Source organism: Oryzias latipes, chromosome 24, assembly GCF_053564925.1.
Source record: "Oryzias latipes strain Hd-rR chromosome 24, Olatipes_Hd-rR_3.1".
NCBI lineage: Eukaryota > Metazoa > Chordata > Actinopteri > Beloniformes > Adrianichthyidae > Oryzias > Oryzias latipes.
The window spans coordinates 18,796,694-18,809,568 of record NC_136260.1 but is presented as its reverse complement, the minus strand read 5'-3'; the positions used below and the strand labels follow the sequence as shown (position 1 = coordinate 18,809,568).

Below are 12,875 nucleotides of genomic sequence, written 5' to 3'. Positions count from 1 at the left end.
TGTTGCATAGCTCGAAAAACCAGTTGGCGTAACCATGGTTACAGCAGAGGGTAGTGTGGAGGACAGGCACTTCTCTGCTGAAAAAACAGACTTCAGTCCTCAGTCAGTACCTCTCCTGTCTTGCTGAATTTATTCCAGACTAAAGTTACCATGAAGCTAAATGAAAGAGGATAAAGTTAACCTTTAGGATTTAAGATGATTAGTGTTTTAGGAGACGGTGAAGGTTGAATTGGAGGCCACACGAGGCTTCTGATTGGATTAACTTTGTCAATCCACAAACAGTCTGAAGACCACTTGAAGCCTTTAACTGGGGAGAAGCTGCAACCTACAGCAGCTCAGTCAGAGCAGAGCTGGCAGCCGGGGTCAGCGGCTGAGCCTGTGATGAAGAGCTCCTTTAATGCCGCTCACTCCCCCCCTCCACCAGCCACACAGGTGATGCACCTCAAGGGGGCTTAAAAACATCATTTCACCACATATCCAAGATTCCTTTCCATACAGCAAATAAAAAAAAGGAAAGTCACAAACACGCCAGGCAGAAAATGTGATGAGACATCTACAAAAGTAGGTTACCCTGAAGCAAAAGACAAAAAAAAAAAAATCAAAAAGAGATTCAAACAGGAATATTGACATTTTTGGTTCTTTTAAACAGGAAACGGGGGTAGTGACTGGCTGCTGGCATGAACCTGGTTGAGCAAGTTTAAGTAATTATTTAAAACCTGAGCCGAGAGTTGGAACTGATGCGTAAAAAGCTAAATAAAACTATTTTAATAGAAGTAAAGCGAAATACGTTGCACCCATTTGAGTAAATTCAAAGTTTCTCAGGGAACTCCTATTCTTCTGTGCAGAGATAGCATCTGTTACAAAAGGAAAAACCGGGCTACCCACGCTTTCATTCACAAGTGTTTTAGGTCATATCACATGGTTTGCAGTGGACTAAGGTTTGGATCTCAGCTGAGTCACAGCGACACATTGATTCTTTAGTTTCTACGATACCCCAATGCTGATTTATGGGTTTTGTTTTCGCTCATTTCTACTAATTTGATAATAAGAAGTGTCTTATTTTGGAAAAAAGTGTCATCAAAAATCTAAATTATTATTAACAAGTTAACTAAGTACAACTGTGTGTGTGTTTTTTTTTGTTTTAATTTAATTTAAATTAATAATCTGACATAAAAAAAGCATTGCACAGATTTTATTGATTGATTAAATTCACATATATGTGTTCTTTTAAGCTCTTGTGTCTTTTCTTAACAAAAAAGATTAGATTTAAACTTGTTTTTCTTTAGATATTTTTGCAAAATAAATGTATCTCAAGATAATAAAGATATTTTTTCACTAAGTTGGTTTATTCTAAACATTTTAACTTAAATCTCATGTAAAATTAAATAACAAATAAATGATTTTTCACCATTTTTCATGAATATAAATCAACAGATGCAGTGGAATCTGTCACTTCAGCTGGGATTCTTGGTCATTTCTCATTTTCTGCTAAGCATGCAGGGGTTTTGCAAAAACCTGAGGCAGTTTGAACAACAGGAATGCAGCAAACAAGCACAGAAGCGAGAGATTTAGATTTGATTTAGACATCAACATAAGCCAGATAATTGATGTTCTATTTAGACTTAGACGTTTCTTGAAGATTTCACCTCAGGATGAGAACAGTGCTTACTTGTCATCCTTCTCATAAATGTTGAGTCCAAGCGCGTCCACTCCCAGCCACAGCTCCGTTCCCTTCTTGTTTTTGATGCCAAAGAAATTGACTCCATACATTTCCAAATCCTGGGCAATTTTCAGATACTCCAGCATGGCATCCTCTCTAAATTACAATAAATCATAAAAGAAAATGTCTCCAGAATCACCACAAAATCCACAAATAAAAGAAAGGAAAAGAAAAGAAAAGAAAAGTTGTGGTTACTCACTTGAGCATCCCACAATGCTCCTCATGCCACACTTGAATCCTCTCCTCCCACTGTTCTTTGGAAAGCTTGTGTTGCTCCATGACTCTAGAAAGAAAACAAGAACAATGCACATCACTTTCTTCGCCTCACAGAAAGTCCCAAACAAACAACACAACTCGACTCTTATCATTCGATCGTGTTCAAAATGCAAGTACTTGTTGCACTCATGCAGAGGACGCTTCTGTAATGGCTTTTAGTAAAATATAAAATATACAGTAAAAGAAGTGTTTTACCCTCTGCTATAATGGAGCATTTAAAAAACTAGGTATCATAAATAAATAGATGTGAACAGATCTCTGATTTCCCTGTAGAAGAGTGACCAGTAAAATAAAGCCCTAATTGGGACAGACTTATTGACCAGAGCTCCGCCCACTTCAATAAAGTTCAGAAAGTTGAACCTCAAAATAAGAGATTTCGCACAACCTTTTAGTAAATTCAGCCCTTTTTTCTTTCTCTGTCTTTTTTTTTTAATGGGAAGTTGCTCCTTTTTGGAACCAGCCTCCAGTGGTCTTTTGAGGAGGTTTAGCATTAACCTCTAGAACAGAAGGTGCTGGCTACACCTTATCCCTTTAAGCTTTTTTGGATGTTTACATTAAACTAATCAGGAGTTTGGTGTAAATCCGCTTAAAAATATTTTAAATTAAGCAAATGAAGCAATTAAATGACTGAAAATTAAGGTTATTGCCAATTATTTCATCTTATTTAATGTAATTAGCTTTCAAACCTTTAATCTCCTTTGCCTCTTAATAGCATTCAGTAGCGGGTTTTTCCAAATGGTTTTGGACCACCACAGACTTTTATTTTGCTCCATGACCAAATAGTCCTAACTAGACAGCCTGGAAATTCCCAAAAATAATCTCACAAGTCCCTAAATCTAAAGTACTAAAACATCCTCACACAAGCTTGGAAAGGTTTTTTATGACTGAAGGTTCCTTTATTTTTGTTAAACAAATTGAAAGCAGCATTGATTGAAGTGTCTCAATGGTTTGCTTAATTATGCATAAATAATTCTTAAACTTTGATCCAAAGAACAATCACCTTAAAGGCATTTAGCTAAAATCCTGAAAATTGCACAGACTGTTATTTAACCCTTGTGCTATCCTAGGCACTTTTACCTTGGGAGTTGGGTCATCTAGACCCACTAGACCACATGTGTCAAACTCAAGGCCCGGGAGCCAAATCTGGCCCTCCATGTCATTTTATGTGGCCCGCAAGACCATAAAAGTTTTTAATTTCTTAAGATAAAAAATAAAAATTAGTGTGTATTTATTCATATCTGGGGGGAATTAAACTTGAAACATCAGATTGGGGAATTATACATTAGAACTTACACACTGTCAATCTAACCTAACTTGACAGAATCAAATGTAAAAGGATTTATGCTAGAGTAACAAGCAAACATATGTTTTCTATGCAACTGGAACTGTCACTTTAAAAAGTGATAATAAATAAATGATGAGTTATTTAACATCAAGGAGTAGTTACATTTATTTTTCAGTTATATCTGGCCCTTTGAGGACAACCACTATGCTGATGTGGCCCTCAGTGAAAATGAGTTTGACACCCCCGCACTAGACAGTGGGCTGAACCTTTTTTTCTTAAATGATTTGGTGTCCATGGATTACATGAAATCTTTCCACCTTTATTCACCTTTGTCATGGTAGGAATAACATGTCAATGTAAGGGTGGGGTCATCTAAGATAGCACAAGGGTGAAATCATCATAACATGATCGATGTGCTGTTAATATCCCTGGAAACAAACTTTGATTTTACTCATGTTTTGATGCCAATAATTTTCATCCAATCAGGATTTTCATACGAATTGTCAAAAAGCCAAAAAATCCAATTTATATTAAGCCACCTAGAATTCATTTGAGCCTAAAAAAAAAAACATAAAAACTCACAAAGAAAGTATTTCATCTCAAATTCTTAAACTAAACAAGCTTATCAAAGTCAATTTCTGGTTGGAAGCTCGCCAACCCCTCCTACCTCTGAGGCAGCAGGCGTTCTGACAGAAGATATCCAGTCTGATGGATACTTTTGTCGTAGTCTCCGAACCTGGCCTGAACGGAGTAGGACGCCAGCAGCACGGCTGTCTCTGGGGGACAGTAGACCTCATCGGAGAGGATGGTCTCCTTCACCTGCATGAAGAAGAGCTTCTGCGTGATGTCCTGGATCAGCTCCTCGGCAACATCCTCTGGGAAGAACTTTGCAAGAAACCTAAACTGAAGCGGGTTCTCCTTTTTAATTTCTTGTGCCGTCACCTGTAAAGAATGTATTACAGTATTAGAGAAATCGGCTTACAGGTGGAAGTTAGAAACCATATCATCATGCATGCATTTTTCCTTTCATCTTCAAAGCTAATTTCCCTGAGAGAAATCTACCCAGGTTTGCTAATCCTGAAGACCTGGTTTACAGAAACCAGGTCTTCAGTTTACATAACAGAAAGCCAATAGCCTGGTTACTTATGCTCATGTAAACACACGATACTGAGACCTTGAGAAAAAGAGACGCATATTTGGAAATATTTAAAATAATTATGATCAACTTTAGAACAATTAACTATTTTAACAGATTCCAGTTAGAATACAGAACCAGGCATTTTGAATTTAGGTCAATTAGGAATATTTTGGGTCAAGTATGAGCTTATGAGCAACACCATATCGGCACACAATCTTAGCGCGCCAAGCATAAAGCCAAGCTCACATCGCCCTCGGCAACACCCATCAAGCAGCTACTTCCAAAGATATGTCTATGCTAGTGCGAATAAACGTGTTTCTGGATTCCGTGCTGAAAACCCTCCTGTTCACACGTAGCTACGCAAGTTTCTAAGACAGTTTTTGGGCTCCACATAAAAAGGAGGGAATTTCTTTCATATGTCGGAATAGAGCTGTGAAAGAAAAAGTCAGGAGCATGATTTGTGAGATTTGAGTTTTCGTATTGAGCTTTTCCAACTGTAGGCGGCAGAAAAGCACTAGTAAACAGTAGAACAGAAGAAGAAAAAGGCCCTCCCTGTGCGTCCACCGTGAATACCATGGACTAACAGCATGGACTAAAGAATGCGTGTCACATGCCCAGTGTCCCTACCTTCACACTCGTTGTTTCAATTGCTAAAATATTTGCATAATTTAGGAGAATCAAGCAGGGGTTCAACAAGTTCTGCCATCAGCTCATAATATGAGTCCTTTAAACCAGCTGCTATACTGGAAATGCAAAAAAATAAAATAAAATAGACGCACACCAATGCTGTAGCTACTCATCGACTTCAAGTCAAATAAGATCTCTGATTAAGGAGTTCCTTGAAATCGAGACAGTCTTTATCACTCTCGGTTTTCTGAGGACAAACATGAACTCTGTATGCGCATTCATGAAATGAGCAGGAAATATGCACCAACGTTTAAAGAGTAAACATTCATAATGTTGCACCTAATAAACTTCTGAAACATTGGGAGGTATTTTACAAACTAATGCCGACTTATTCTTCCTGATCATGACGTTAAAAGGTTTCTTACTTTTTTCTCCAGCTTTAGCCAGGTGCTGTATCCTTTGGTGTCCACGTACTGCAGCCCAAAGTACCAGATTTCCCTTAAACCAACAGTTTTCACCACCTGCAAAGTGAAAAAGAAAAGTGTGCACTTCTTATTAAATTATGTGGCGCAGTATGAAACTTTTAGAGAGGAATTGGCTTATCTAACCCAATAACTACATGTTTGAATAGTCTTTTAGGACTTCATCTACTCTTAAAAAGGGCAGGACATCACAACCTATTTGAAGACATCTCACCAAGACAAATTCTACTGGTTCCACTGGCAGCTTTATTTACCTAACAAGGGAAAAACATCCTATATTTCAAATCTTTTTATGTCTTTGCTTACAGCTGCAGCAGCTCCAAAAGGCTCCGACAATGTGAGTCTATTGTTTCAGAAGTGAAGGCGGGGGGTGATAATGTATAATGAGGGAGTTCTTGCATGACTGGCATCCAGACTGCAGGAAGACGCGGTGAAAGTCGGAGACAGGCGGGGTGAGGCTCCTGCTGTTTCTATTTTCATGCTGAAGCTCATTATCATCAATTTTTCTGGAAGTTTTACTTGAAAACAATTTATAAACCTCACAGGACCATTTAAAGATCACCGCTTTGATTACAAAAAGAGGGGAAAGTTTTAGTACAATAGTCAGAAATCCTCCTTTCTGCTGCTGGAGTTCCCGTCAAGAGTTCCCTTACGCAGAGCAGAGGAGTTTTCCGCAAAGTAGGAAAATGTGATTTTCCTTTTAGGGACATGAAATGAGTCTCTCCCAGCTCCTACTTGAGTGCATCTCTGCTACATTCCCCACCCTGTGACCAGGTCAGGTGCTAACTGAGTCAACATGCCGGTGCTCCAGCCAGGCCTGCTCCAAACGATAAGCTCCAGGAAAGGCTAAAATTAACCCCCCCAAGCTTGGTGGTTGGTTCAGAATACGGGGCAGAGCCTAACTGTGGGGGCCAAGATAAATGGATCGGATTCAGGCACTCTCTGGTGCAACAAGAACTAAAGGTAACCTGAAATGAGAGAGCACTGCATCTCAACTGGAGAGAAACTTACAAGGCATCAGAAAACAATCGGTCCTTTCATGGGGGCTTTTACTTAAGGGAAGGAGGAGGAGGAGGAGACGCAGAGGACTGATCCACCGCTCCTTCACTAAAGAAGAGCTGCTGCAGCACTTCCCAGAAGAGGATTAGTCCTAAACGTGCAGACGCAGGTTTAGTAAACAGACTTCACAGCTGGTTGCCTTCACCCAACTACTAGTTCAGTTCCCTTTAATGAACATCAGAGTGAAGCACAACTAATTACACCCCTTAAAAAACTATTTGGTTAAGCAGCAACAGATGGCAGGAGAAGAATAAAAATAGTACTTTAGAGTAATAAGTTCCCCTCTGCCATCATGAGGGCAGCTCCACATATGCCAGGACTTAATTTGGACATTATAGCCCTTAAAAAATTCAGTTGTAAATTACAATTTCTAAATATCTTTTCCACACAAGCAAACTTGATCTAAGCTTAGAGTCTTTCTGCAGACATGTGCTGTATCTTGACAATGATTAAAAAATATGCAAACTTGCTGAAATGTTAGCAGCAACACTACAGAAACTTGACTCTGGGTCACCAGACACTTTAGAGTCACTTTAGGATGAAAGGCTCGATGAAATTTGTGTTTTGGGTGTTTTTAACATGTTCCTGTGACATTTCTCCGATGATGGAGGACATCTATATATATATGAATACAATGATTCACAGCAATTTTATAAATATAATCGTTGTGAATCAGAAGCAGACAAGGAAATGTTTTTGGAAAAGGCTTGTTGCCGTGACGTAGAAGCTATAATAGGCGGGACGCTCTGCTCCATTCTGATGGATCCACTTGCAGAGAAATGAACGTCTTTATTTGCCTCATCTGAGCTGGAATCTGCCTCAAAACTGTACGGCTGGATAGTTCCAATATTCCTCGCCATTTTTGTTGCACTGGTAATGCTAGGTTGGGGGTGTGAGGGGCTGTTAGATAGTGGAAGGGCATGTAAACTGATGGATGACAGGAAGCAAGGCTGGGCTCACAATTCTGTTGTAGAAAATGACAAATCTTTGGATATTGGCTAAAAATGGCATAACCATAATTAAAAGACCGTTGAGAACGCTTTCAAAATAGATGAAGATGGTCGGAAAGGATCTTAAAAATCAAAACCATAAAAATACAATCGGCAAAAAACAAGTCTTCAGATTATTCTTGTAGAAGCTCGGGCCCTGTGGTGAGGGAGAGGAATGCTACCGAGCTAAAACAGCATTAGTCACTGTATCCTCTGGGCTGTAACAACCGAAAGTACTCCTGTGCCTCAGGGGAGGAAGGGAGGGGTTCACCCAGTCGAGCCCTGAGAAAGCACTAACCACCACAATGGTGGTGGGCAATGAGGGGTAATAATCTAAGAGAAAGTCACAGATCACATGTTCAATGTGACGGAATCAAAAAGCACAGGATGTTAATTTGAAATAAAAGCTGGTTGAACATCTGTTAAATGTTCTGCCACAAACAGCAGGTTTCCTGTCTCTAAACATTCAGTTTTATTCCTGAGAATCTGTGCTTTCACATTTTGTGCTTCTGGCACCTGAATGAAAGATACAGCTCAAGGCAAACCGCTTCCAGCTTTGTTGCACTTTTAGCTGCAAATAAGAATTCATCCTGATGACTGACATTTTTAACCAGCAAAAACCTCTGATCTGAGATATATTTCTAACCCGTAGAAAATAAGAAAATAAAAACAGTGAAGTCATAAGAAGGCCACATGGAAGTAAAACTGTAGAAGGGTGCGTAAGGGAGTGGCAGGAGTTTCCCTTAAAGTGCCGCATGACAGGGAGTAAGGCTGTGATCATTTAGGCCACAGCAGACCACACACTCGCACTGAGAACGCTGCCGTTTCTCAGCATTTCCACAGAACCTGCTGAACAGAGTATGTCTTTATGCCATAAACCTAAAGCACCAGAAATTAAACTATAGGTTTACAACTAAAGTCATTTATTTGAAAAACATGGACCAGAATAGAACCAATAACTATGCAGCACACTTTTATGCAAAAAGTCCTCTGTGATTAGATGTCAAATATGAACAAGCTCCAACAGAAAACAGCATTTTTCAAGGAAAATTGTGAAATCTCTGTCTTTTTAAACAAAAAAGCTGACTAATCCAGTCCTAAACAAGGCATTTAACCTTCAGGGTACAAGCAGGTCATTGCAGAACGTTCAAATCCTGCCTCCTTCTCTGAATCAAGTTTGCTGATTTCATCACCATCACTGGACTCTTTGTAGTCTGGGATTATTGACAACAGTGACTCAAACGGAATTAAAGAGTCAGGATCAGAAGCTCATAACAACGACACAGTTACTGCTACTAGGCAACAAAACTAACAACCTTCCATCTAGCACAACAAGAGTTTAAACTTGGTGCTGCAATAGCTTTTTTAAGGCATAAGAGATATTTTCTATTATCCAATATTTTATCAAAATGAAAGTTTTGGAGACAAAAGTAAAATGTCAGGTTCCAATCTGTTTATTATGGTTTAAAAACGCACTGATTTGGAAAAAATAATTCAATTTAAGAAAATCAAAGACAAGATTTTGGATATTTAACAGTTGATTTAAAAGTTGATAAAGATGCAACCCCCTGTCCAGATTTGCAGCAACATTAACAACAATATCCTTAACGGTCTGATGCTTTATCACGCATGTTAGTTTCCTTAGTTTTTATGTTGTGTCACCCAAATAAACAGCTGTGTGGCCAACTTTAACCCTGTCCGGTTATTATTTTTGTCACCCATTTTCTGCCTCCTCCCTGAAGAGGGACAGAGCAACATGTGTGGAGGCATTTTGGGTATTTTTTAAATGAAAACTGATGGTAAACTCAGTATTAAACCAGACCTGCTGCTGCAGAACCAACCCAAACTATTAACCTTCCACCACCGTGCCCAACACCAGCATGAAACTTGGTGACTATAACATTTCATAAAGACATACTGCTGTGATACTTTAAAAGAAAGTAAGTACATTTTTTATTTTAACCTTGAGTTAAGCTCAATATCAGCCCCTGGTTTTGCTGACTAATCCTAAATGGCTTTTTTGGTGAGCGGCAAAGATTGGTTGCTAGCGCCTAACCTCGTTTATAAGCTTTTTTTTCCTATTCCAATGGTTCCATTACCTATGTGTAAGAGTTCTCCACATCTGTTGTGTGCACAAAACACGTGGAGCACATTTGTCATAATGTGCTCCACATGTTTTGTGAACACAACCAGAAAAATTGCTTTTTTCTGATGATTCTTCTTCATTTTTTGCTTATCTTTTTATTTATGTGTCGATACAGACAGCACATACCCTGCTGTTCTCTTTCCCTAGTATAAGCAGTTTTCTTGCCATCGTAAATGCTGTTAATCAAAAAAAAAAAAAAAAACTTTACCTTTTCTATATTCAGGAGAATACAAGCCGGATTAGAGATTGCAGTGAAATAAGAACCACAATTTGGGGTCAAATGGACTCTGTATGGCCTTTAATGTAAAAAGCAGATTTATACATGGAATGACACTTTTTTTGTGTTAAAAGACAATAGTCAACTGTTCTCACAGCTAAATTATTGCATTTTGTTTTAGAAAAAACTGCTGTAGTTGTCTTTTTAGAGTTATCACTTCTCTGTAAAGAGATATTCCACAATCTGATTATCTAGGGAAAAAAATTCTCTAAACATTAAAGAGCAAATAACAATAAGAATAAAAATAAACATTTTACAAACCATTTCTGTTGTATTTAAAAAAAAAAGTACAGCAAAAATACTAACAGAACTTTTTCCCCCTTTCATTTAAGCTTCATCTGAGATCAAATCATTTGTAACAAAAAGCTTCAAAGGTCAGTAACATCCTTCAAGGTGCCTGTTTAAACAGGCTGACAGCTTCCAGGATATGAAATAGACTAAATTGAGCTTCAGAGAAGAAAGCAAATCTATTCAAGGCAAATAAAGGTTAAAAGTAAATAACTCTGGTGTATCTGAACGTCATAGGATGGGCTTGTTAATGAAATTTGTGTGCAAAGTATTTGAACCAGTCAGTGTCTTCTGGAGCTCACAGTCACAAGCACTGACTTAAGTCACTGTTTATATTGTTCTATTTGGAGTAACATTAATCTTATCATGACAGGATCTTAATCTGTGAGGTAAAATCTTTCCAACAGAACAGCTGAGACGGAGGGTAAATCCCCCAAACACCCAGCCACAGTGACTGCCGTTACCACTGAAAAACTGGTTGTTCAGGAAGTACCCGAAACAATACCTTTCCTGTCCCGGTGCTGTAATGAAAGCAACCAGGATCTCTTTCCAATGACCCGTCTTCTACATTTGGGTCTCGAGCTTCACAATAATGTCCAACCAAAGGAAAACACAATGAATTGTCCCAGAAAGGGATCATTAATAGTAACAGGATGTTGCACCCTCAACATCCTTATGGTCACAAATGGTAACCTGTTCAATGAAAGAATACAAAGTAATGGCATTGACTCCAGTGATCAACAACCAGTACATAAAAAAAATGTGTAAAAATAAAAAATATGTCGGCTCAGCCCAGCAAACCAGTCATAAACTTTAATTACATCATCAACAGTAGTAAACCCTCAGCTTGATAAATACCAAAACAATCACAAACACGGATCCACAAACTGATAGGCTGATAAAAAAAAAAAAACTGTTCCAATAAATATTAGAATTTCCTGTGTTGTATGTAAATAAATGGAAATGAGCAGAAACGTTTCCCTTAGATTTACCATTGTCAAAAAGTTAGAAACATATTCTTCCAGCGTTTAAATAAAGCAGAACCAGAAAAATCAAGAAATCATCAAATTCTCTCAAAATTCCCTAAAAGTTGAAAAACAATTTTCTAGATCTGCCTACCAATACAAGTTTGTATTTTTTATTTTAGAGTAATACGCAAATCAAACATGTGCTACGAATATTTTTAAAAATAAACACTGACGATTCCTGAAACATAAAAAACGTTCACGAAGAAAAACAACCAGCGGTGGGGTTGGACTACAGTCCACGCTTAGCAGCAAACAATCTTTTCAACAGGTGAAATCTAACAGGGAGTTTTGGAAACACAAGAAACTACCATTTATGTCCAGAGTCATTCAGATGCATAAAAATAGATCAATTAATTGGGGTAAATACATGTTCAGAGGCATCACTTTTAACAAAAGTGGTTGATTTTTGGTCTCAAAAGTACCAGAGATGCCAACTTAGGTCGTTCTTTGGGACATTTGCATGTTCTCCAGGGGTTGACATAGCCCAGAAATTTGCACTGGCCCACAGGGCCAGTAGTTTTTGAAACTTACTGGCCCTGCCTGAAAGTTACTGGCCCGACACCGCGCATAGCGGGACCCGCCGCTCCGCAGGTGCTTGCAACTTTAGGGGGGTCCGGGGGTATGCCCCCCCGGAAACTTTTAATATGGTGCAATTTGGTGCATTCTGGTGACATCACTTATTTCTACACTTTTCAATGACTGAAAATAGAGCATATCAAACTTAAATCTGCTCTAGTCTGTTTCAGATGTTTTGAAGAGAGCACTGCAGTGAAGTAGGAAACACTAGTTCAGAAGTTTTCATGGTGCTTCTAACGGCAAATAGCGCAATAAATCATAAACCTTAAATGTGTTAAAACAATCTAATGGCAGCTTGAACCATTTAACGAATCAAATAAATCCCTCAATGCATTTGACCAATCGGATGGACGCCTTCACATTGTTGACCAATCAGATGAAGCCCTGTTATGTTAGATGTTTGTAACCTATGTCAACGAGGGTCATTTGGAGTATAATTTTTAAACTGGGAATGGTTATTTGGTTATTTTGCTGTTTGTTTATATACCGCAAATTATATCGTTATCGCAATTTTAATCTCTGATATCGCATATCGCGAGTTTTCCTCATATTGTGCAGGTCTAACTGAGATCATTCAGCTAACTAGAAATACTTACTGCTTACAGTGTTGTAAAGAAAAACAAAATTAAGTAGTTTAACATTCTACTGCATTTGAGTCTGAGATTCAGGTATTTGGAGTTGCCTTTGATTCTTTGACATTCAGCTTAAAGCTTAGTGGATACAGTTTCATCTTCAATGCATTCATTAAATATCTTGCTGTCCATACTACTAATTATACCCACTACTCCATCCAACATATTCCTTTCTATTCCTGCCATGTCTTCCACATCTCTGACATGCTTCAGTCTCTCTTCAGTGACGGTGTCGGATTTATAATCAAATGTAATAATAACCCACTGGCTTGTGCCTTCGTTGTTGCTGTTTAACATTGTTTTGTATTGAATTGTTACATTCAATAAAGTTTGAAAAAAAAAAAGTAGTGAG

At 38.3% G+C, this 12,875-nt stretch overlaps 1 protein-coding gene across 1 annotated transcript in view; it reads right to left on the bottom strand.

Annotated features, from left to right (window-relative positions):
* ezrb (ezrin b) overlaps nucleotides 1-12,875 on the bottom strand; it is a 28,314-nt gene that overhangs the window by 8,915 nt on the left and 6,524 nt on the right. Inside the window, exons 3-6 of the mRNA XM_023953026.2 lie at nucleotides 5,472-5,567; nucleotides 3,949-4,223; nucleotides 1,920-2,003; nucleotides 1,670-1,816 (exon numbers count right to left, since the gene is read on the bottom strand). Of these exons, the coding sequence (XP_023808794.1) occupies nucleotides 1,670-1,816; nucleotides 1,920-2,003; nucleotides 3,949-4,223; nucleotides 5,472-5,567 (602 nt within the window). The remainder of the gene's footprint in view (nucleotides 1-1,669; nucleotides 1,817-1,919; nucleotides 2,004-3,948; nucleotides 4,224-5,471; nucleotides 5,568-12,875) is intronic.